The sequence below is a fragment of the Ovis aries genome, chromosome 3 (genome assembly GCF_016772045.2).
Source record: "Ovis aries strain OAR_USU_Benz2616 breed Rambouillet chromosome 3, ARS-UI_Ramb_v3.0, whole genome shotgun sequence".
Taxonomy (NCBI): domain Eukaryota; kingdom Metazoa; phylum Chordata; class Mammalia; order Artiodactyla; family Bovidae; genus Ovis; species Ovis aries.
In genome coordinates, this window is record NC_056056.1 from 40,187,907 (window position 1) to 40,214,590 (window position 26,684).

General features: G+C 41.9%; 1 protein-coding gene across 1 annotated transcript in view; it reads left to right on the plus strand.

Moving 5' to 3' along the window:
* Positions 1-9,205, plus strand: part of DNAAF10 (dynein axonemal assembly factor 10) — a 31,195-nt gene extending 21,990 nt beyond the window's left edge. Inside the window, exons 5-8 of the mRNA XM_027966686.3 lie at positions 789-904; positions 1,610-1,744; positions 4,792-4,889; positions 7,995-9,205. Coding sequence (XP_027822487.1) covers positions 789-904; positions 1,610-1,744; positions 4,792-4,889; positions 7,995-8,202 — 557 coding nt within the window. The 3' untranslated portion in view covers positions 8,203-9,205. The remainder of the gene's footprint in view (positions 1-788; positions 905-1,609; positions 1,745-4,791; positions 4,890-7,994) is intronic.
* Positions 9,206-26,684: the final 17,479 nt, after the last annotated feature.

The following is a 26,684-nucleotide window of genomic DNA, read 5'->3' on the forward strand; positions in this document are numbered from 1 at the left end:
TTTTTTGGAGATGAAGAACAAGGGAAAGGATTATGTCCAAAGTGACTGAATTTTGAGGTTGACTATGAAGTGAATGATGTTTATTGAAGGAGTTCCACAGAGTGTATGATAGTTTTTAAAGGAAGACGATGACATCAGTTTTAGACATCAGAGGTTTCAGCTGCTGTCATGTCATCTCAGTGAACCCTCCAGTGGAAATGCAGGGCTGGAGTTTATAAGAAGAGGGAGTAATCCAAAAAAATTCCTGGATCCGAGCAAGGTGAATTCAACTGCAGGTTGTAGATTTACTTCAATTGTGAGCATCAGATAACACCAGAACAACATTTTGCAAAATAAATAAGTTTAAAGTAGTTTCCATTTGCATGCAAAGAAAGCATTGGAAGTGTAACTGTATTTATTCTACCGAACCCTGCTATGTTAAATTGTTAGTCTTTGCAAATAGAGTATAGAAAGAATATTTGGTTTCAATTTAAAATCCAGTAAACACTTTCTTTCATATATCTCTTGAGCACAGAATCTCAATAAAGAGTTTTTTTGGTAAACAATATCAGAGACTAAATTAATAATCTTGATGTCCTGTAGGATTAGTAAAATGAGATTCTATCCAATGTGACTTCTTCACTTGATTTGGTACAAGTTACCTGTGTAGTTCTGTAAGATTATTGTTTTGTTTTTTATTGGAGTATAGTTGATTTACAATGTTGTTAGTCTCGGATGTCCATAAGTTTTTTAAGCAGCCTTCAAATCAGCATTTAAAAAGATCTGAAATGTCATGTCCTGATTTCCAGGCAATGCTTATAATCAAGAGGAACGTGTCGTGTGTGCTGGCTATGACAACGGAGACATCAAGCTGTTTGATCTCAGAAATATGTCCTTACGGTGGGAGACAAATATAAAAAATGGGGTAATCTGCATTTGCATTCTTTGCAGTTTCTCTGAATGTCTTTTCCACGTACCTCTGAACTACAAAAGGAAAGCACCCCTAATAACTCGTCTCAGTAAAACCCCTTTATGGATGGATGGTTCTTAACCTTTAGGGTCTGTGAAGTCCTTTGAGGATCTGATTAAAAATCAGGGACACTCTTCAGAAGGAGAACACACAGCCAGGTGTGGTGTGACAGTGCCTGGTGGGTCACCGCCCCTGTAGCCCATCTCTAGATGCCTGTGGGCTATGCAGTGTGATGTTAAAGTGAGCTGGTACCAGGCCCTTTTCTGGTAATATCAGGAAGACCAAGACTGTAATTGACTCCCAGGTACTCACAGGTTTTTTGGTTCCCGGGTTGTACATCTTTAGTGAAGAATGTGGTTCCTTCCTGTTTCCTCTAGTCAGCCTTGACTTGACTTTATAAAATCATTATGTAATAATGGTAAAATGTTAAAGTATGGCTTTCCAAATGTACCTCAGTGCCTGAGATGATTTTGGGACCTTACTAACCGAGAAGAAAATTTTCTAGTTACAAGTATTCGGTATACAGATTCAAAAGATAAAATGATTTTTTTTAAAGTGCTTTCACATAATCCAATAATGTTACAGTTGTTTTACTTGGTTTGAAAGAAACTCTTGGATATAATGATTGGAGCATCACTCATAAATATTCTCTATTTTCAGGTGTGTAGCTTGGAGTTTGACAGAAAAGACATAAGTATGAATAAGTTAGTAGCTACATCTCTGGAAGGAAAGTTTCATGTTTTTGACATGAGAACACAGCATCCAACCAAAGGTTTTGCTTCTGTTTCAGAAAAGGTAAAGATGAGGGAAATATCTTTCTATGAAGAGGAATGTTCATATTAATAGCTTGCTTTAGACTAATAAATAGAATGAGTCACCAGGTTCCTTCCAGGTTTTTTGCATGAAGGGAGCTATTTTTAATATATTCTTATAGGATCTTGATAAGTTATTCTGTGCAAAGAATACTTTCCTAAAGTTTGTCAGTTTCATATTTCTTGATTATATTAATAATAAAGGCCTTCATTGGTAATGACTATTATTTTGTAGTTTAAGAGCAATCACAAGGAGACTAGCTGGTTTAAGAAATTAGTCAACAATAAATGGGAAGGAAATCCAAGAGAGTATATACGTATATGTGTGGCTGATTCACGTTGTACAGCAGAAACTAACACAACATTGTAAAGCAACTATCAGAATTTTTTTTTAATTAAGAAAAAGAATTTGGTTAACAAAACTTAGTCTGGTGTTTCCTAATAAATATACTTGTATTAATACCCGATTATATACTTCTAGGTATATGCCGGTATCCCAACCCAGGGATCAAGCCCAGTCTCCTGCATTGCAGGCAGATTGTTTACCCTCTGAGCCAGGATGGAAGCCCAATACATACCTTAACATAATATTAACTATATACTTTTCAAAAATGTATCAACACATATGCATGTGTGCACAGTCGTGTCCAACTCTTTGTGACCCGACAGACTGTAGCCCACCAGGCTCCTCCAGGGATCTTCCTAACCCAGAGATCAAACCCGCGTCTCCTGAATTACAGGTGGATTCTTTACCACTGAGCCACCAGAGAAGCCTCATATATATACTTTGTCTTGTTCTAAATAGTATTTGAGGTAACTTAGAGGGAAACATTTGGTATTACAACATTAGAAAACTTGATGAAGAAAGCAGGGCAAGTGGAAAGCACTGGTTTAAAAAAATGAAATTGCCATCTGGAGTAAGGGGATGGCATAAAGTTCCTGCTGAAACATCCCATCATTTGCCAGAGATGAGTGGGAAATGTGACTCTGAGCTTCCTCGAGTATAAAAGAAAAGAAAAATCAGTCTCAGATTTGTAGTTTCCATAATATTAAATTATGTAAGTTGCTCAGAAAATAAAAATTCACTCTCATGCTCCTTTTCACTCTATCATGGGGTCAGTGGTACTTCTTAGACCTTCATGTGTTGTCTTAGTATTATTAAACTAATTATTATTGCATACAAATTACTGTTACTGCTCAATGAACTCTAATCTTAACTAGCTATCCACTGTAATTTTGTTTTGCCTTTGTCATTCCAGGATATATTAAGTATCTATTGCAACATAAGTGAAGTAAAAGTCACTCAGTCGTGTCTGACTTTTTGCAACCCCATGGACTATACAGTACATAAAATTCTCTAGGCCAGAATACTGGAGTGGGTAGCCTTTCCCTTCTCCAGGGGATCTTCCCCACACAGGGATCGAACCCAGGTCTCCCTCACTGCAGGTGGTTTCTTTACCAGCTGAGCCAGGAGGGAAGCCCATCTGCAACCTAAAGCACTTACTAAATTGTTTCAAATACAGTCCTTAACACATTTCTCCTTAACTGGAAATTACAATGTGTCTCTAAAAAAAACTTTTTTGTTACATTTAGTTAATCCAGTAATTGCTAAATCTGTCAAATAAAACACTGGTGTATTTTAGTCATTTCCCCTCTTACTTTTTGGTTTTTATCAGCTTCCAGGAGAAAAAGAGAAGTTTAAGCTACAAAACAAATTAAGGTTTAACAGCTTGAACCTAGTCACTTGAGGACTGTCACGTACTTAAAGTGTGTATTTTGAGATATGTGTTTTTCTCTGCTAATGGTGATTCTCTTAAAAGGCTATTAAAATCATACGTCAAGACTGATCATCAACTGAAATGCACATGTCTTACGTGTGGCTTAAATCAAGTTAACTGGTCTCACTACTTCTACGAAGCAGCAGTCTTCCCCCTCCCCCATCCTCCTATCTCCCCCTCCCCCCTCCCTCTCTCAAGTTCCCCATAGTGAATGTAGCACCGTAAGGATTGATTTACAAGCTGTTAACATTCATCCAGTTGCTATTTCTATCTTTAATATGAGTGATAAAGGACCAGGCTTGTTATAACCATAAACACCGTCTGTAAGTCCTCGTGACCCTTGTTTTGAAGACTAGACAAGTCCAGTGGTGTAAATTACAGAGAAGACTGGAGCTTTACATTAAACTCTTGGTACTTTCCACTCAGTTTCGTTGGGAACATAAAACTGCTTTAAAAAAGTAAAGTTGTTAAAAAGTTCAGTCCATCCTTTTTTCCCCTTAGAAAATACTTGTCTTTTTTTGTATTTTGAGGATTTTTTCTCTTTGGAGTGAGCTAGAGATATTTAAATCTATAAAATCTATTTGCATAATTCATATGATACTATGAAGCTAAATGTTAAGACTTTTAATCTGATAATTTTTTCCTTAAGTCCAGCAGAACTTTGCCTTAGAAAACAAGAAAAATGATTCTTTTACTAATTTCTGATGGGCCCGTATAAATCTCTGTAGCCATTATAAAGAGAAGTGCCAGGGGACTTGGTACTTTCACTGCCCAGGGCCCAAGTTCAGTTCCTGGTTGGGGAACTAAGATCCCACAAGTCATGCAGTATAGCCAAAAATTTTTTTTAATTTACAAATAAGAAAGTTTAGAAAGAGAGACATGCCAGAAAATAATTACTTTTATAACAGTAATTGAAATGTATTTTATTGAAGTATAGTTGATTTATAATGTTGTATAAATTTCTGCTCTACAGCAAAGTGTTTCAGTTATATGCATATATCCATTCTTTTTCATATTCTTTTCCAATATGGTTTGTCACAGGATATTGAATATAGTTGCCTGTGTTAGAGTAGGAGCTTGTTGTTTATCCATTCAGTATATAATAGTTTGCATCTGCTAATCCCAAACTACCAGTCCTTCCCACCTCCACCCCTCCTCTCCCTTGGCAGCCAGAAGTCTGTTCTCTATGTATGGTAGTCTTTCTTTATCCTAAAAACTTATACACTGCTTTTGTGCCTCTTGTTCTGTTCAGGCTCATAAATCTACTGTGTGGCAGGTCCGACACCTGCCACAGAACCGAGAGGTCTTCCTGACAGCGGGAGGCGCCGGCAGCCTGCACCTCTGGAAGTAGTAAGTCTTTCCCAGTGCACAGTGCTCCGTTTTAGGTTACTTGTGGGCGTAAAGTAGGATTCGATTAAACTGTTTTTCCTCCTTTAATTTAGTTCATTTTGATATGATTTTAAATTTCATGGTATTACATAAGAACTACTTTTCTAAACATTTTTTTTACTAATATACTTATTTATATTTTATAAATATCAATATAAACCTTTTAACACAACAAATTTTTTTTTAGTGGTATGTTCCATACATTAGAGTAGCTCATGAACACTTCATAAATTTGAAATTGTGGTTTTTGCTAGGTGTTTTTTTTTTTTTTTTAGTAGGAAGACTTTGACTGAAGGTTTTTGTGAAATATTATTCGGTCATCAGAACAGTACCTCTAGAGGAAAGGAAAGGGGCTGAAATTCTTAGTTTTAGACCCTGATAATTGACTTGCCCAAGTTTAGGTGATGTCACTATGATGGGACAGAAACAGAGCTTGAAGATGCTGACTGGCCTCCAGGAAAAACTGCGTCGTTGTGTTTGCACGTCTGCTCTTACTATGTATTTGCCTTTCCAAGCGGGCTTTCCCCTTTCCTGTAGATTCTTCTTTTCCACATGGGAAGACCCTGTAACATTTCCTTTAGGGTAGGTTTAGCATCGATGAGTTCTTCCAGTTTCTGCTTGTCTGAGAAGTTGCTTTATGTCTCCTACTCTAAATGATAATCTTTCCAGGCAGCACAACCTGGGCTGCAGATTCTTCTCTTTCAGCATTCTGAGTGTATTGTGCTACTCCCTTCCAGCCTGCAAAGTTTCTGCAGAAAAATGAGCTGATAGCCTTCTGGAGATTCCTTCGTATGTGACTTTCTGTTTTTCTCTTACTCCCTTTAAAATATTTGTATACTTAATGTCATCCCAGAGATCTCTTAAACTGTTTTCATTTTTTTTTAATTTGTTTTTCTTTTTGCTCCTCTGATTGGGTGATTTTCATCATCCTGTTTTCCAGGTCATTTATATATTCTGCTGTATCACTGTCTGTTATTTGTTCCTTTTAGTATTTTTTTTCCCACCTATTGAGTTCTTCATGATCTCTATATATTTTCTAGTTCTTTGTTAAAATTTTCACTGTGTACATCTGGATTTTCCCCTAATTCAGTTAACATTTTTCTGACCAGTGCTTTAAATTATTTGTCTTGTAAATTGTTTATTTCTGTTTCATTATTCTTTTTCAGAGATTTTATCTGGCTCTTTCAACTGAGTGCAGTTTTGTTTTGCTTAACTTTCTCTGCCTCTGTACCTATGTAAGTCTTAAAGGGGGTTCTTATGTGGGAGACTGCGTGTGCCCAGTGCCTTTGGTGAGAGAGGGGGTCTGTCGTGGACACAAGTGCATCTTTCCTCCAGGTAGCTGGCAGCTACTACTCTGGTAGAGGGTGTGGCTGGAGATAGAGGGGCTCAAGCTGGAGCCAGGGATGTGGTGGGACCTCCCCTCTGTTCAGTGGCCATTATTGCGCTATTAGAGTAGGGGTCTGATCCCAAGTTGCTGAACAGAAGCCAGGGAGGTAGGCCCAGCTTACAGCTTTCCTGTGAGTCCCAGTGGCCCTCCAAGCAGCCAAGGGGACTTGTCTCCCCAACATAGGACCTGGAGGCACCCGCTCTGTAGCTCTCATCACCTACTCCCCAGGATGGGTGTCTGGCTATGTATCTTCCCTTTTCCTCTGAGTCCCTTCCCAGGGGCCCAGGTCTTGACCTGATCACTCTTCTTTTCTTCCCTTCCCAATTCCATGTGTTTCTCCTCACAGCCTTGGTTGTACAGAAATCCTTGTGCCAATTTCCAATTAGTTTTCAGTGAGAATTTTCCTGTTTTTGATGTGTTTATGCAGAGAGGTGAGCTCCACATCCTATTCTCAGCCATCTTGATCAGTTTCCACTGTAAAACTTGACTAGGTGTTATGGGGGATTTAGGGAAAAAAAAAGATCTTTATTATCCTTTAAATATTAAACAACTGCAGCATTTGCCAAGAGACATGGAAAATGTTCTGTAATCTGTCTATTCATCTGAATGTTGTATTCTTTTTAAAAATCAAAAGGAGGTGTAGGGTCCGAGAGGAAGAAAGGATAGGCAGTTATCTGCTTATCATTTCTTTGTTTCTGTTCTGCTTCTGAGTTAGTTCATGCCTCTTAAAGTCTTGGCCTTTATTGCTACTTTTGAAATAAAGGTAATCATAGTTTGATACCTAACAGGGTTTAAAAGACCTTTGGAGGAGTACCCCTGTGTTTCACTAGGAACACATCTCCATGGGGACAGGTGTTTCATTTTTCACTTTCTCAAATCTAGACCAAATCGTGTTTATGAGTTGTTAACCTTCATCTCTTTTTATGTTATGATTTTATATTCTTAGCTGATAGAAGATCAAATGTTCTAGAACTCACTGTTGTTTTTTTTTTTTTGAGGCAATGATGTCCAGATCTAAAATCTCCTCCCAGTAGTACTTTCCCTTAGAAATGGTACATAGAAGGTCCTTCAGCTTGGAGGAGCGTTGGGCTTAGAAACCAGCATCAGTTTCCCTTTCTGGAAGTGTTAAGATGAGGTTCTGCAAATGTTACTTGTAAGGCAAAAGGTTACTTCTGGCATCTAACAATCCACATCTAGAGGAGAATTATAGTAAAAGATGATTAAGAGCACCAGGTCAATTTATTAAAGATGCTAGATCAATCTAGAACTTTCATAGTAAAATAAAAAATACTCATGCTGAACAGAAATGATGTTTCAACGTTTTTAGTAGAAATAATGGCTTTTTATGAGATTCGTGGGGTTTGGGCTTGAGGTTGAAATACTGTCTCCTTATTGCAATACAACTCAACATTAGAAAGATGCCTTGTGTTAGTCAGACAGTCATGTCTGACTCTTTGTAACCCCGTGGACCATAGACCGCCAGGCTCCCCCTGTCCATGGAATTCTCCAGGCAAGAATACCGGCGTGTGTATTCACTTCCTTCTCCAAGAAAGATGCCTTAGTATTTATCAGTTCCAGTAGTCAAGTGAGAAATAAAAATAGCTGTTGGAGCACATGTGTAAGAATAAAATGACAAATACTAAGGTCTATCTCCTCTTACACTTTGATCTTATTTTCAGTGAATACCCAATTCAGCGATCAAAGAAAGACTCTGAGGGTGTAGAGATGGGAGTTGCAGGTTCCGTCAGCCTTCTGCAGAATGTTACGTTGTCTACTCAGCCCATTTCAAGTTTGGACTGGAGTCCAGATAAGAGGGGTCTGTGCATCTGTAGTTCATTTGACCAAATGGTGAGAGTACTGATCATTACAAAACTCCACAAAATTTGATCTTTGGACTTGAAACCCTCCAAAGCAAATACTCAGAGAATATAGAATACGTTCTGGGATCCTCTGACCCTCACTGAACAAAGTGCGATTTGACTGACGGGAAAAGGCGTCAGACACAAACCTCTGGGCCAGCCTCTCTCTGGCTATGAAAGGTCACACGGCCTGACCAGCGTCCTGACTGGGTGGTGGTTTGCTGTTGCACATGGGGCGAGCAAATGGGGCGCCAAGGTCTCCAGAGGCAATTCTATTCCTCTGCCCTCCATTTCTAATAAAAAGTTGAAACTTTTCTATAATTAATTATTTTAAATTTGTTCTATGTCCTGAGAGTTTCATATTCTGTAATTACAGTTGTATTGCATTTTAGTCTTCACAGGTTTGTAGTAGTGATTTAATTTGTTTTAAAATAGTTTACCTTGGTAAGACTATTGCGAATTAACCTTCATAGATAAATATACTTTGAGATAGTTCGGTGTCAATAAATCTCCATAAAGAACATTACTCTATAAAATACCAAAATGACATGTCATCAGTTTTCAGCTATTTGACTCAGAATGAAATGCTGTGATTGATAAAGACTTTTCTAACATTTTTTTAATCTTAAAAAACAAGTTGAATACTAGAGACTGTTCAGCTGCTGACTGTGATGATGTTGAGATGTGTAAGACTGGGGCTTTTGTAGTCTTGTTTTTTGTCAAACTTTTTAATATATTTTGTGAATAAATTTTGTTTTTGAAGTCTGTAGAAGTTTTGATTCTTTTAATGGGAATAATAAAACCAACATCATCCCTTCTTTTGCTTTGTAAATGCATATTAATAAGTATCTCTTACGTCACTTTGTTTCCCCAGTGCCCTTCAAGAGACAGAACCACCTAAAACACTCATAAAATTCTTGTGATTTCAGGGGTTCTTAGAAAGTCACTTGTTTGAATTCCCTAAATGTTTATAGAACCAAGCTACAGATGTAATTATTAAAGTAAAAATTAAATTGAACTTTTAAAAAGCCTATCTTTGTGTTTTGTTTTTGTTTTTAATTTTCAAAGGAAAAAAATGAAAAATTTGTGAAGTTTCTTAGAACACTTATGTTTGGTGGTATAATTAGATTTAAGTCAAGAGGGATAAAACATTTTTAAGACTTTATTTATTCACTTTTGACTGTGCTAGGTCTTTACTGCTCACGGGCTTTTCTCTAGTGCTGAGCGAGGGCTGCTCTGTAGTTGCAGTGTGCGGGCTTCTCACTGAGGTGACTTCTCTTGTTGCACACTATGGGCTCCAGGGCACGTGGGCTTCAGTAGTTCTGGTTCCTGGGCTTTAGAGCACAGGCTAAATAGTTGTGGCTCACGGGCTTGGTTGCTCCACACCATGTGGGATCTTCCTGGACCAGGGATCAAACTCGTGTCTCCTGCCTTGGCAGATGGATTCCTTACTACCGAGCCACCAAGGACGCCCTAAGATGTCCTTGATCGTAAGATTATCTTATGCCACTGAGAAAGAAAAATGTTGCCAATGGAACTGATACAGTGCATTCTTATCACTTAGCGTTTCTTTCATATTCACTGAATGCTTTCTCAAACTTATTTAGATATAGTTTTTTTCATTGTATGTCCTTTAAAAGGAAAATATATTCAAAATAAATTTGGTGTGATATTCCTCAGATTTCTTCCTATTCAGAGTCTGATCCTTCTGAGTCACTTTTTGAATTGAGTCACTACTATTCTTTTTCTCCTTACAATATTGTCCTTTGTAAGGATACCATCATGAACATCGTTGATGATGCAACGTTTCTTTAAAACACGCTCTCTATTGTCTTCAGGGTTTTCCTTCAGTTAACTGACACTTATCCTACAAGTTTTGGTGTACACATGCAGGCCATGATGACTGTTACCATTGCTGTCTGGCTTAACTGCTGTGTAACAAACCACTGCTAACCTTAGTATCTTAAACAGCAACATCATTTACTGTGTTTAAGGTCTGTTGTTTGGGCAGGGCTTAGCAGGGAGGTTCATCTGTGCTCCACACAGAGTCCGTCAGGCAGTCTTGCTCAACGCTGGAGGACCTGCTTCCAAGGTAGCACTCAGATGGCTTGCAAGGTGGTGCTGACTGTCCCCTGGGACTTCAGCTAGGCCTGAGAACCAGAGGCCTCTCCCTATGGCATGAGCTGCCTCAGAGCATAGTGGCTGGTTTCCAAGAATGAGCATCCCCAAAGAGAAGGCCAGGTAGAAGCTATAACGTTTTTAATGGCCTACCTTCATAATTCACTCAGCATCACTTTTACCTATTATATCAGCTAAGGCAGTCATACCCACTCCCTCCAACCATCCCACCAATGCATGGGGAGGGGACATACATTCCACTTTCTGATGGGAGCTTGGCTAGGTTCTGGAAAAACATGTGAGAGACTGAAATATCGTGTTTATTTTTGGAAATACAATCTGGTACAGTGATTAAAAGAGGCATCCCAATTTCAAAGATGGAAGAAGGGAGGGTGGGGACGATGTGCTTGTTAAAAGTGATGAAACACATTACTTGTTATGTGGGTACCCCATCCCACTCATCTGTCTACACCCCTCCTTGCCCCTGATCTATTGCAGACATTGCTACTCAATCATGGTACTTGTTTCCTCTTGAGCTTCACGAGTTTTATCACACTCTATTAGTAGCCATTCCCTACTGTTGGCAGGTGAGCCCACACTTACTTACTATCCTGAGTCTAGAGAGTGTTGTCCCATGGAGCCAGCTAGCCTCCTGGACCAGCATCATTAACTTAGTGTGGACCCCACCTTGATCCTCAGCTTTGTCAGTACCCCCACCTGAAATGATGAGGCTCTCCCACACTAGAGAGTAGAAACTGACCATGCAAAAACCGGGACGGCACTTCCCTTACGATACAGTGAGGGTTGAGTCTCTTAAGTACCACAATGCTTAAGCTTGCCAATTGGTGCTCCTTCCTCTTCGTGTCAACTTCTCTGAGGTGCTGTGTTGTTCTGGAGGCTTCCTGTGAGTGTAGAATTAGAGACAGACATTCTTGAAAGCATTTAGAAAGAATTTATCCAGGCCTTGTTTGGTCGCTCAGTTGTGTCTGAATTTTTGTAACCCCCTGGATCGCAGCATACTAGCCTTCCCCATCCTTCACTGTCTCCTGAAGTTAGCTCACTGAGTCAGTGATGCCATCCATCTCGTCCTCTGTCATGCACTTCTCTTGCCTTCAGTCTTTCCCAATTTCAGAGTCTTTTCCCAAAGAGTTGGCTCTTCACATCAGGCAGGTGGCCAAAGTATTAGAGCTTCAGCATCGATCCTTCGAATGAATATTCAGAGTTGATTTCCTTTAGGATTGACTGGTTTGACCTCCTTGCAGTCCAAGGGACTCTTGAGTCTTCTCCAGCACCACAGTTCAAAAGCATCAATTCTTGGCCTCAGTGAAGCCTAAAATAATCAGAGCATCACAGAGCAGTGAGTCCCTTGAATACTGGGCACATTCTGACTGCCAGTTCCTCTCTGCTTTTGTGTTAACATATGGCTCTTTGCTAGGTGTGGTGGTAAATTGTGGACTGTTTTGATAAGGGATCCAGGAATAGTTCTCACCATGGGGCCTAGGCCTTTCCAGGCAAGGGCTGCTTCATACAGAGAGATGCTTTCCTTTTGGTCACCAGATGGTCCCCTGAAGTAGGTGACGCCCGTAGGCTTTGTACAAAACTGGCTTGTGCAACACGAGTAGAATATCACCATCTGTATCAGATGCTGTGTCTAATTTGGAAAATAAATTGGCCATTGGCTTTTAGTTATGTTTCTAAAAAGGATCAGCTTTGCCCAGAAAGCCCCCGTCGCTGAAGGCCTTGCTACCCTCATCATGTTGTGTAGCTGCCCTCCTTACTCTGAATGAGACTACGTTGCCAGGCTTCTCTTTCCACAGAACTCTTCCTTAGAGCTGGGCTCTACCCTGCAGGCCTTATAGGCTATATAATAAGTCCTAGAAGGGCCTGATGCTGCTCCTGAGAGAACCTGGGGCATTGGGCACATGCTACTCTCAGATCCGTTTGGACCTGCTGACAGCAGTCCTGTCCCTCATCCATCCAGGTGAGGACTCAGGGCTGCCAGAAAATGTCCCCTACCCCTCGGCCCCACACCCTGAATGCTGCCTGGAGTGTTGAGAAGTCCTCTGGCCTGTGGACTCCTCGCTCTATCTTCCCTATGGGATTGGGCGGACAAGGGGTGGTGTGAAAACTTTTTTTTCTAGAATCTGTGAGACTGTGTAGGGATCTAGAGGGTAAGGAGCCTGCCTCTGCTCAAACTTGAAACAGAAAAGTGGTGGGTTTTTGGGTTTTTTTTTTCTGCACCACACAGGCTTCAGGATCTTTGTTCCCTGACCAGGGATTGAACCTGGACAACGCCAGTGAAAGCACCAAGTCCTGATCACTGGACTGCCTGGGAACCCCCACTAAAGAATTATCAGAACAGCACAGAGGGAGCAGATGCAGGTTAGCCTCACCATACCATGGCCATCAACACAGGGTCCACGGTTTTGCATCAAACTTCAGGTTTGAAGGGAGGAATAGGATTTTGACTTTGTGTTCTTGCATCACAAAGGGAAATGGAAGATAAACACAACCTCTGCTCCCCGGAGGGAAAGCATGCATGTCGGAAGCAGCTCTGACTCTGATCAAACACTGCTGCACTTACACAGTAGTGCTGGAGAAATTCTCCTGAAGGACTTTTTTAACAATTGAACTTTGCTTATGGTGTCTTGATCCAACTCTGTCCTTAAGGATAATACCAGATCACCCAGCGCTGTCCTTCATACAGCGTTCAGTTAAATGTTGATTGTTGATTTAAAAAATATGAAACAATGACAAAATGAGTAAAAATTCCATCTTAATTATGTCTCATCTGTTTTCTCAAGATACCTCTATTGATATACAGATTCAGCTGCAGGTAACTGAAAACACAAAATATTTGTATTTTTCTTTCTTATAGCAATCCAGGGAGGTAATCCAGGCTGCTATGATGGCTCATAATAATGAGAGACCTGGCTCTCTCCGTTTTGTTTCTCCACCCTCTGCATGATCCGTCTTTCTCCACAACACCCAATGTGGCTGCTTCAGCTCCAACCATCACATCCACATTTTAGCCATCAGGAAAGTAATGCCCTGCCACTTTAAAGAACACCACTTTTGCTTTCATTCCATTGAAAGGGGATCTTTATAGGCCACGGTTTGGTCATACCTAAAAGTAAGTCTGAGCAACATAGACTTTATTCTGTGCAGTGATACACTCAGCTGACAGCTGGCAGCTTTGGTACAAAGGACAACAGGGAAATGAGTATCAGAAGACATACGTGGATCTGCCACATAGTCAAGCGTAAACTCCCCCTGGCTAAGTTTTCCCAGGAGATGAAAACTATGGAGTGATCAATTCATGTGCCGCTTTTGGCCAGATCTGGGGCCTGGAACCAATAGGACCATTGATTTGTCCTTCAGCTGGTATAGACAAGACATAGTAGAATAAGCTGGTTTCCTGACATGTTTAATCACTTATAATATTTCAATACATTCTGTGGAAATCTAGTCCATTACAAAAATATCAAAGGAAAATTTTCCCTAAAATAAAACAAAACAAAAACACCTCTAATTTTCTATCCTAAATTTCTTGGGAACTTATTTTTACTCAGTAATTGCAGGCAGATTCTTTACTGTCTGATCCAGCAGGGAAGCCCTTACTCAATGATAATTTACTATAAATCCTAAGCACTATTTCCATCCAGAGCCAGTCCAAAGACATGATCAGTAGAACACGAATGAATTATTTTACTTCATGCATTTCCCTGCTGGCTCAGCGGTAAAGAAACCACCTGGGATGCAGGAGACACGTGTTCAATCCCTGGGTCGGGAAGATCCCCTGGAGGAGGAAATGGCACCCCACTCCAGTACTCTTGCCTGAAAAGTCCCCTGAACGGAAGAGCCTGGCGGGCTACAGTCCAGAGGGTCACAAAGAGTCAGACACGACTGAGTGACAGCTGAGTGAGAGAGCATACACTTCTATAAGCTCACGAAAGAAACTTGAAGGGGAAACAGTATGTTTACAAGTCAGTGTGTATTGGTACCTGCTTAAAATCGCATTTGTTGATGATGTCGGTGGGCAAATTTTGTATTTATATAGGAAACATTGTTTCTGTCAATGTTTAAGTTCACCACACAAAATGATTTCATCCTTTTTCTGCAGAACAGCTAAGAGGTTTCTGGCAAATACTTAGGGCTTTCGGTTGTGCCAAGGCACCATCAGATCTGCCTCTTCACAATTGTAAATGAATTGTCCGCCAACCCGCGGTCCCGGGAAGGAGGCAATCTTGCCCAGGGCTGTGCATTCCCGATCGTGGGTTTTGCTGTTCACTACCCTGTGGTGCGCTGCCCCCTTGTGGTAAAATGTTAGTATTACAGACCTTTCATCACAGAAAATGGATTTCACTTCTCTATCCAGTTCACAGTAGGCACACACGTTACATTGGACCTTGAGAAAGACATTATCGTACAGAATTTTTTTGACCTAACTTTATTTTCTTTTTAAATTAATTTTTATTGGAGTATGATTGCTTTGTTGTTGTTTTTTTTGTTCAGTCGCTAAGTCGTGTCCCACTCTTTGTGACCGCATGAACTGCAGCACGCTAGGATTCGCTGTCTTTCACTATCTCCCGAAGTTTGCTCAAACTCATGTCCACTGAGTCAGTGATATCATCCAACCATCTTATCCTCTGTTGCCCCTTCTCCTCCTGCCCTCAGTCTTTCCCAGCATCAGGGTCTTTTCCAATGAGTCAACTCTTCGCATCAGGTGGTCAAAGTATTGGAGCTTCAGCTTCAGCATCAGCATCAGTCCTTCCAGTGAATATTCAGACTTGATTTCCTTTAGGACTGACTGGTTCATCTCTTTGCTGTCCAAGGGACTCTCAAGAGTCTTCTCCAGCACCACAATTCAAAAGCATCCATTCTTCAAAGCTCAGCTTTTCTTTATGGTCCAGCTCTCACACCCATACATGACTACTGGAAAAAACATAGCTTTGACTATACAGAACTTTGTCGGCAAATGTTAGTTTCTGCTGTACAACACTTATGGAAATTTACCCCCAAAATGTGTGTTTATTAAAACATAAAACAAAACACTTTATCTATAACACGGCAGAGCACGGCTATGTTTATTATGCTTATTAAACAGTAGGTTTATTAGTCAAAAGTTGTAGAATTAGCTTTATTACATGCATCAACTTTACATTTAGTACCCATGAATGCTGACTTCCTAGAAGAAATATCTGGCTTTTTATAAAGTGAGGAAATCATCTTGTAGAGTCAATAAATAATACGTGCTTCCCCTGCCCACCACGAGTTCATTCTGTAAGTGCTGATTATAATGTGAAGCATTTCTTAAGTAAGGACTTCTTTATGTCATTACTTAACTTCCTGCAAATATTCTAGAATTTTCCCCTACCTTTCTTACTCCGAATTTGCATGGGATAGTTATTGCTCTCACAAGCTATTTCTGCATGAACAAGCTGATGAGCAAGAGGCCTCCACCTGCCCACTGTGGGCACCGTGGACCACATAGCCACACAAACAAGTCAAGAGAGACTCACAGTTCTCCTTCACCAGAAGGCTGAAGACATACTTCTGGCTCCTCATTTTAAATCTTCTTCCACTTCTCTGGTTGGTCTGTAGACTGAAAAAGAAAAAAAAATACACGTTGAGAATTATGTTTTATTTGGTGGATTGCTGCGGACTCCAGCCCCAGGGGGCAGCCTCTGAGATAGCTCTGAGGGACTGCTCTGAAGAAGTAGTAAGGGAGGAGCCAGGATACAGAGGAGTTTTGCAACAAAAACCAGGTTGTCGAACTTCCCCGGTGATCTAGTGGTTAAGAATTCTCCTGCCAACGTGTGGGATGGGGTATCGATCCTTGGTCTGGGAAGATCCCACTTTCTGTGTAGCCACTAGGCTGGGGCACCACGACTGCTGAACCTTTGCTCTTGTGCCCTCCAGCTGCAACTGCGCCCTCCAGCTGCAACTGCTGAAGCCCACGTGCTCTAGCGCCTGAGTGCTGCATTGGAGTCCTCTCACAACTACCGTGCCCACAGCTGCTGAAGCTCACGTGCCTAAAGCCTGTGCTCTCCAACAAGAGAAGCCACTGCAATGAGAGGCCTGCACACAACCAGGGGGTAGTCCCTGCTTGCCTCAACTAGAGAAAGTCTGGGGGCAACCAAGACTTAGCTCAGTCAAGCATTAAAAAGGCAAAACAAACAAAAAACCGGTTGTTGGAGCATCAAAAGATTGCTGTTGATTAAAGAAAACCAGACATCTTAAAATTAATGGATTTAGCACTTTTTTTTTGTATGAGAGGATGCAGTAGTCACTAAAATCATCCCTTTGATAAGCACCTTAACTATTGAAGGCCAGTGTCCTGTTTTCTCCATCCTGAGTTCCCTCAGGGTGAACTCTAGGGGCAGCTGCAGTAGCTGATGGCCACAACACACTTTGCTTCCTGATATGGCAGGCAACATTCTTCATCCACAGGCCCTAAGAATGCTCACTCAGGGGCCTTTCGCAGCAAATCAGAATTGTCAGCTCTGGAAGAGGCGTCAGAAACGGCTAAGACCCATGGTTCATTTGGAGACAGGCCGGATTCTGCATCCCCTGACCCTGGCCCAGGGCTCTTCTCTGTGCACTGCCCAAGGAAGCCACTCTACACTCCAGTCCCCTGGAACCAGGACACCACCTCTCAGGCCTCAAGCCAGAAGCTGAGATCAGGTGAGCGAACCACACCATGCTCAGAGGCGTTAAGAGTGAGCAGGAAGTGACTGGGGGAAGAAAGGCAGAGGCTTGGTGCTTAGCACCTGCAGATAAGTGAGTGTTTGACCTGGGCTGAACACACTGCTTATCTGGTGAGAGATAACAGTCACACTCGTGTGCTGTGGGAAGAAGCTGGCCTGGTCCTCACGGCCACTGAACAGCAGACTCGGAAGGATAGACAAGGGGAGACTGTTAGCACCCACCCAGGGGGGCCCTGAACTCCTCGGAGGGCTCAGGAGGGGAGTCCTGGCAGCTAGGCTCCTTACTTATGTGTGAAGGGCCATCGGGCGTGCACTGGACTTCCCAAATCTGCTCAGTAAAGCTTCTAAGCCTCATCCTATTTCTCACTGTTCAGGCTCCCGAAGCTGAAGAAAGCTGTGAAGAATGAACCCAGAGGGGAAAAAACACCATTAGTTTGTCTCTGGAGAAACTTGACCAAGGTAACATAAAAATAATCACATTGACAATAATCACAGCTAATATTTACTGCTTAGTAACTATGTGTCAGGCACCATACTGTCTCCCCGTTCGCAGTAACTTGTTCACTCTTCACCACAAAACTTGGAGGTCAGCACTGTTGCTGTGGAGATTTGCAGCTGAACAACAGGCTTCAAGAGGTTAGGAGGTTTACCCAAAGCCCCGCGGCCAGGAAGCAGGAGCTCCAGGAGTACAGAAACGCGGTTTGGGGTGGGGGTGGGATGAATTGGGAAATTGGGATCAACACATATACACTATTGATGCTATGTATAAAATAGATAACTAATGAGAATATACTGGAACTCTACTCAGTGGTATGTGGTGACCTAAATGGGAAGAAAATCCGAAAAGAGGAGAATTGTGTATATGCATAGCTGATTCCCTGGTGGCTCAGATGGCAAAGAATCTGCCGGCAACGTGGGATACCTGGGTTTGATTGCTGGGTTGGGAAGATCCCCTGGAGAAGGAAATGGCTACCCACTCCAGTATTCTTGCCTGGAGAATTCCATGGACAGAGGAGCCTGTCAGTCCCCAGTCCATGGGGTCACAAAGAGTCGGACACGACTGAACAACTTTCACTTTCACAGCTGATTCACTTTGCTGTACAACCGAAAGTAACACGACATTGTAAAGCAATTATACGCCAATAAAAATTAATTTAACAAATTACGATGTAATTTACCTACTTTTAAAGAGGCTCCCTCTACACTACAATGGAAATGAATCAGACAAAAAAAGAATATAGACATATACGTATATATAATTGAACCACTTTTCTGTACAGTTGAAACTAACACAATATTGTAAATCAACTATCCTTCAATTTTAAAAAATGATTTAAAAAAGAAATAAATGTAGCTTGTCCATCTCTGGAACCCAGACTCTGAACTTCATCTTTTCGATGCATCGGTGAAAGCTGCTGATGCATTTGGGAGGAGTTCGGTGGGGGGAGGAGCGGGCAAGGAGCACTGTAAGGGGAGGAGGGGAGAAGGAAAAGCACCGCTCACAGGTGGGCTGGGCAGCACTTTCCACCACACATAACAACAGTCCACGCCCAGGGTTACCTCCTTCATCAGTGACAGAAGCCCAGTCTTTATCACAGCCCATAATGAAGATTACATTTGCCAGCCTCTCCTTCAGGTAGGTATGCCCACCATAGGGTAGGGGTAGGGGACCCTGAGGAAGGGGGTAGAGCCTAGAGGATGAGGAGCCTGAGTCCTGAAGACCTCGGAGCCCCCAAGTCCGCACAGTCTATTTACCGCGTCTGCTTCTACCTGAAGACTAATGAACGTGTTTCTTGTTTAAGCCAGTGACAGCTTGAGATTCTCTTGTATGGGTGGATACTAGCGCTAACTGCTAACTTTCACCCACTTTTTACAAAGGGGGACTCAGGCTCAGAATGAGTAAGTATCTTAACCAAAGTTGTGTATTACCTGGCAGAGTTCAGATTTGATTGTCCATCTGATCCTAGAGTTTCTTTCTTCTTAGCACAGTCTATACTAGCAAAAGGAACAGCAACATGCATGATTTAGCGCTTTACATTTTGAAAACTTTTTTTTAATATCTTGAAAACATTTAAAAATACATTAGGCAATGTGTATGGTTTGGGATTTAGGATCTGCAAGCAACAGAAATGGATTCTCCATCAGAAGTCCCCAGCCTCTGGGGTCTGAGATGCCTGATGATCTGAGGTGGATCTGATGTAATAATAATAGAAATAGAGTGCACAATAAATGTAATGTGTTTGAATCACCCCAAAACCACCCACCACCCACCCCCTGGACCTGCCGGCTGTGGTCTTCCGTGAAACTGGTCCCTGGTGCCAAAACATTTGGGGACTGCTGCTCTAGATAACTTATACTAAAGAGCACTCTACTGGGAGGATTTGGGGGTGGGTATCAGTTAGTGTTCAACCAGAGAAGCAGAGTGACTGCGGGCTTATTACAAGGGTTTGACATGCAATTGTGGGAACTGGTTAAGCTGGTTAAGTAGTCTGTAAGGCTGCTGTCCTCCAGGTCTGATGCTGGAGCTTGGTGTCCACAGGGCAGACGGGGACCAAAAAACCTGTCTACACGCATCTGCAGTCTTGGTTACCCAGCTGCTGGCCTGCTTCTCTGCCGACGTAGCCTGACTTCAATGTGGGAACTACTGCAACCTTCATCTTGGTTGGAATTTTGGGCCTTGTTGATGAAAATAATTAATAAATCAATAAATAAGAATTCTATAGTAGAAATGGGAGCATTTTATTTGAGCTAACTGAGGACTACGTGCTTGCGCTCAGTCGTGTCCGACTCTTTGTGACCCTTTGGACTGTGGCTCACCGGGCTCCTCTGTCCATGGGACTTTTCAGGTAAGAATCCCACAGTGGGTTGCCATTTCCTGCTCCAGAGGATCTTCCCAACCCAGGGACTGAACCTACACCTCCTTTATCTCCTGGGTTGCAGGCAGATTCTTTACCAGCTGAGCCATCAGGGAAGCCCAAGGGTTATAGTCTGGAGACAGCTCTCAGATGACTGAGGAACTCCTCCAGAGAAGCACGATTTCCAGCACGGTTCTATATCTGTCAGAACAAAGAACACTAAATAAATCAGGTACACATTCCATCAAGATGTCAAAAAAGCCAGATCAGCACGTACACAGTGAGTCACCACTATATTTTACATGGACATTCTTTACTTTTGGTCAATGTGCCCTTTTCTCTAATAATTGAGGCAGATGTACAGTGCATGCTTCAGTTCAGTTCAGTCATTGAGTCATGTCCAACTCCTGGCGACCCCATGGACTGCAGCTCACCAGGCTTCTCTGTTCATCACCAACTCCCAGAGCTTGCTCAAACTCATGTCCATTGCATCAGTGATGCCTTCCAACCATCTCGTCCTCTGTCATCTCCTTTTCCTCCTGCCTCCAATCTTTCCCAGCATCAGGGTCTTTTCCAATGAGTCAGTTCTTTGCATCAGGTGGCCAAAGTATTGGAGTTTCAGCTTCAGCATCAGTCCTTCCAATGAATATTCAGGATTGATTTCCTTTAGGATTGGCTGGTTGGATCTCCTTGCAGTCCAAGGGACTCTCAAGAGTTTTTTCCAACATCACAGTTCAAAAGCATCAATTCTTTGGCGCTCAGCTTTCTCTATAGTCCAACTCTCACATCCATACATGACTACTGGAAAACCATAGCCTTGACTAGACAGACCTTTGTTGGCAAAGTAATGTCTCTGCTTTTTTATATGCTGTCTAGGTTTGTCATAGCTTTTCTTCCAAGGAGCAAGTGTCTTTTAATTTCATGGCTGCAGTCACCATCTGCAGTGATGTTGGAGCTCCCCAAAAATAAAGTCTGTTTCCACTGTTTCTCCATCTATTTGCCATGAAGTGATGGGACTGAATGCCATGATCTTAGTTTTCTGAATGTTGAGTTTTAAGCCAACATTTTCACCGTCCTCCTTCACTTTCATCAAGAGGCTCTTTAGTTCCTCTTCACTTTCTGCCATATGGGTGGTGTCATCTGCATATCTGAGGTTATCGATATCTCTCCTAGCAATCTTGATTCCAGCCCAGCATTTCGAATGATGTACTCTGCGTATAAGTTAAATAAGCAGAGTGACAACATACAGCCTTGATGTACTCCTTTCCCTATTTGGAACCAGTCTGTGTTTCCATGTCTGATTCTAACTGTTGCTTCTTGACCTGCATACAGATTCCCATCTCTTTAAGAATTTTCCACACCTTGTTGCTTGAAAGGCCACAAACAGGCTGTTTTAGTTGACATGAAATTCAACTGAGCTCATTGATAAGCCAGAATAACTTTCTCAGACCTCAGTATGTGAACTTTTCTTCTATCAGCCTGAGTCCTAAGATGGGAGCACCCCTGCTCCCTGATCATTCTGGTTAGCTCAGGAGGGGCTGGGCCCAGCCAGGCCAGTGCAGTGAGCCTTGGTCCCCAGATATCTGGCTCCATATCCCATGTTCCTTCTCCTACAAGCAGGCTAAATGACTCAGGTGACAATGAATCATTACTTAGAGCAGAGAGATCCCCTAGGTTTAACTGAGCTTTTGCCACACTTGATTCCCAATTGACAGGTTCTACAGGTCCCCGTGGAGATTAAAAAGGAATTTTATTTGCTGTCTTCATTTACTAGGAAAAGTGGGATTTGGCTGGGGACTCAGCTTACTTGTCAGACGCTTTATGTAACATTTGTCACCAGGAGGGCTCAAGCCCTTGCCAGGATCCCTCCAGGAAATGTGAAGAGAGTCACTCCTTGTTTCATATTGAAATTCTAACTAAAAACCTTAATTTATCTACTTAAAAAATAATTGTAATATATAGTGGAACTATATGTAACCTTGTCCTGTATTTTCCAAGTCTCCTGTAAATATGTTATCATATTTTCATAATTTAAAAAAATTTTTAAAAGGGAAAAAAAGAAAGTCACTCCTGCTTGATCCTCACCAGGGATGGGAGAGGCTCAGCTGCCGATAAAGGTCTATCAATCTTCAGAGGGCTACAGGCACCACATTTATTCAAGAGCAAATATGGATCGTTAGGCAAAGCCGACTGTAGGTTAGAACAGTAGTCTCTTGATTGTGCTGTTGATATTCATCACTGTAATAAAATTGTCTAATTGAAAAAGTCCATATTGACAAACCAAAAAGAAGTACATTGATTTAATCGTAGTTTTGAATTATTAACTCTACAAATTTTTATTCCATGAGCTGTCACATTTTTCATCAGGCAGGTCATCTCTTAAAGGGGGCCAACGGTTTATCCTGGAAAATTCCTGAGACTGGAAGATAAGGAAGTTTTGTGGCTCCCAAGAAAAGCTGTTTTGTTTTTTGTATGCAGTGGTGTGTGTGTGTGTGTGTGTGTGTGTGTGTGTGTGTGTGTGTGTGTGTCCATAGACTGATCTCCTTAGATGATCTGAGCCAAAGAGATGGGAATGTCAAGTTTTCTCGGTCAGTCCTGTGGACTGAGATCACTTATGGGCAAGAAAGGATGGGGAGTCAGTGTATTACTACAAGCTCACATACCTGGTGGCTCTGACCCTGTAAGGACAGCCCAGTTTGGGGATGGGCAAGGGCACTGTGGTGATTATCCATAGCAGTTGACTGGGCTCATCATAGTAAGTACTCAGTAAAGACTGGCTTATTGGTTAAACGTTTGGAAGCAATGGTGTCATTTAGAGATTGCATTCGGTTGCACGTAACAAAGACCCAGAAAGTCCTGGGTTTATTCTCAGCACGATGGCAGTCAAGATGAAAGCAGCCTAGGGTTGCAGGGCAGAGCTCCAGGATGCTGCCTCCCTTCTTCTCCACAGTGCCTGTGCGTGGCTTCCCTTCTAATCGCTTCATGGTCCAGGACGGCTACTGGGATGCTAGCCATCTAACCACTATGCGGGTCGGAGGGAGAAACAAAGGCAGAAGAACCAAAAGACGCGCAACTTCCAGGAAGCAGCATTTCAGAACGCTCCACACAACACTTGCATTCACAGTTCTGTGGCCAGAAGCTAGCCCCATGATCATATTTAACTGAAAGTGGGGCAGTGAAATGCAGTTTTTCATTAGGTATACCACCACTCTGAAACTAAAAAAGGAATCCCTTACTAAGGAATTAGACGAAAATGGATATTGTGCTGATGTTAGTATCAATAGTTTCTGTCACAAACACTGTTACATTAGCATGGTTTGGGGAAGAGACGAATTGGTGACGTCCATTAAAATGTGAAATATTCATACCCTTTAAACCCCCAAATTTATTTTGTAAATCCTTTCTATAGGTTATTCTCACATATGTGCACACATATACACATGACTATTATATCACTGTACTATTTATATAAGCAAATTGGAAATAACCTAAATGTCCATTGACTACTTAATTGTTAAATAACACTGCGATACTATTATGGAGTAGTATGCAGCTATGAAAAAGAATGAGGCAACTCTAAGTATTGAGATGGATTATGTGCATGCTAAATTGCTTCAGCTGCGTCTGACTCTGCGCTCCTATGGACCATAGCCCGCCAGGCTCCTCTGTCAATGGGATGCTCCAGGCAAGAATACTGGAGTGGGTTGTCATGCCCTCCTCTAGGGGATCTTCCAGACCCAGGGATTAAACCCACATCTCTTCCTGCATTGGCAGGTGAGTTCTTTACCACTAGTGCCACCTGGGAGGCTCCCTGGGATGGACTATGATGTGTTCTTAAACCAAAAGGCAAGCTTCAGGATATTATACATCTTGTAATAAGTATAATATGATTCCATTAGTAACACTGTATTGTATATGTTCCTGTAAATGTATCAGAGTCTTTGTAGACAGAGAAATGAGCCTGTATAATTTGAAAGAGTTGCCAGAAATGCTAAAAATCAGTTAACGACTGTGAGCTGAACTCCTGATTAAAATAAAAGAATCAAGTCTGTGGTCAGAGAAAGTGGAACCAATCTGGTTTCCAGAAGAATTCTGCTGGGACCAAGTCTGCACCAGGATGTTGGATGGGCTAATCAGATGTGAAGTCTTTGCAGCACATTTTAAGGGTGAAACTGGAATGCTGCTGGCAGAATGGTGAACAGATGCCCTGATGTGACATTCTGATGGCATTAGTGTGGGATAATAATAGGCTTTGTAATATACTGAACTCTCACAAGAAACAGAGGGAGGGAATTCCCTGGCAGTCCAGTGATTAGGACACTGTATTTCTACTGTAAGGGGCACAGGTTTGATCCCTAGTTCAAACTAGTTGGGGAACTAAGATCTCAAACGCCTCAAGGCAGGATCAAAAAAATACAGAAACAGAAGGAAATTTACAGCAATAACAAAACAATAGGACATGCAGATACTTGCATAGTGAGCTAAAACTAGAATCAAGGGAGAAAAGCAAACTGCAAGTCTTGGAGGATCAATGTCAGTGTCAGCCTCAAATGCAGGGGTTGGAAGCTAAGCCCTGAGCCTGCTGCCAGGGCCCATACCTCATTATGAAGTTTAAAAGCATCCCCTGTTGGTAGGATACACGACTCCAGGAAAAAGTAAATGGAAATCCCTTTTGGAGGAGAGCTCAGTCGTTCAGTTGTGTCTGACTATTTGCGACCCATGGACTCTAGCCCACCAGGCTTCTCTGTCCATGGGATTCTCCAGGCAAGAATACTGGCGTGGGTTGCCATTTCCTTCTCCAGGGGATCTTCCTGATCTAAGGATAGAACCTGTGTCTCTTGCATCTCCCACATCTGCAGGAAGTTTCTTTACCACTGTGCCAGGACGGTGTCAATAATTCAGGATTTCAAGATTCCCACAGATTAAAGACAACTAAATAACAGATCAAAATAAGAAATCACCAAACAGTTTCAGTCATGCCACTGCTACTTAATTGCTTGTATGACCTTGGGTAAATCGCTTAGCCTCTTCAAGCCTCAGTATTCCCACCTTTCAAATAGGGGCAATAAGTTTATAAAAGATATCAAACTTGTAGAGCAATTAGTAAATGCTCAGTAAATGCAAGAAGTAATTATTATTATTACTTTTATTCCTGGATATCCCTTCCTTCTGGTCACTGTGTGCAATCAAGTCCACTGATTAGCATGTATCTGAGTATAATCCACTCAATTGCATCTCTAGGTCCCCAGTGCATCTCAACTTTGATGGCAGCACCCTGACCCTCTCCCTTCCATGCCCCTTTCACAAATATAAGCATGAACCATATCCACATGTGGTGTGGTGCGACCAAATATTTTTTTAAAAAAATAAATAATAGTGCATATATGGAGGCTAAGAAGGGAATCCTAAATGCAAAGGGCCAGAATCTTTGTGTTAGGGTCCAACAGATGTGGCTTATGCTTCAGAATGTCTGTGGATGGTTCTCGCTGACTTTTGGGGGCTTCCCAAGTGGCTCAGTGGTAAAGAATTCTCCTGCCAATACAGGAGATTTGGGTTCCATCACTAGGTCAGGAAGACCCTCTGGAGAAGCAAGTGGTAACCCACTCCAATATTCTTGCCTGGGAAATCCTAAGGACAGAGGAGACTGGTGGGCTATAGCCCATGGGGTCACAAAGAGTCAGACATGACTTAGCAACACAACAAGGATGAAAAAGTTGACACTGAGAGTATGGCTCGTCTTCAGCCATCAGTCAGGTATTTGCTTTCACATCCAGGGCACTTACAGTTCTGTGCCCCCAGCACTGTTCACCTAGGCAACCAACCCCCGGCCCCCTGACACACACATCTGGGCATCTCAGCCCTCTTATAGAGGCTCACCATCCTCAGTCACAACCTTGGGTGATTTAAAACTGCTTCACCATGGTTCCAGAACCCTTTTCCTTTATTAAAAACCTGGCCCACTGACCCTGTCTATGGACCTATGCTTTAGCCAGCAAGCACATATGAGTATCTTTCAGGGTAAGGACCTCTAGGGCTTCCATATGTTAATGTTTAGTTGTTGGTTTACAATGAGTCTAGAGCTGAAAACAACATAGACGGTGTCTTGGGTAAAATTTCCTGGAAGCAGGGGATCTGAGTGCATATGAGTCACTGATTGGGAGTGCCCATCAGAAAATAAATTAAAAAATAAAAAGGAGACAAGAAAGTCAGATAGGGAAGCAAGACAAGCCTTTGTGTGATCCCTAGGGGTAGACTCTGGAGCAGTGCCGTCCGGCAGAAGTTTTTGCAGAGGAGAATGTTCTATATAACTAGCGCAGTACAGTACAGTTACCACTATCTATGTAGCTCCATTGAGCATTTGAAATACAACTCGCGTAACTGGCATATAATTTTTAGTTAAATTACATGTGTACTTTAATTAAATAAATCACATAATTTTAAATAAATTACATAATTTTAAATAAAGTATATAATTAAATGTGACTGATGGCTACTATTGGACAATTCAGTTCTGGAGTATGAACCTCAAGTCAGAATTGAGAAGAGGGAGTGAGCTTCTTGTGGTCTAATTGATGGTGGGCTGCCCTGGCTTTGGTGGGAGGGCAGGTAGGGCACGATTTTCCAGGCAAAACTGTTAGCAGCGCTTTTCTCTCTACCTTTCTCCTCTTAATCAACAGATGCTCTTCTGTGTCTGTGAATCTATTTATGTTTTTATAAATAAGTTACGGAAAACAAACTTGGGTTACCAAAGGGGAAGAGGAGGAGGGATATATTTGTAGTTTGGGATTAAAATATACACATTACTGTGTATAAGATAGGTAACTAAC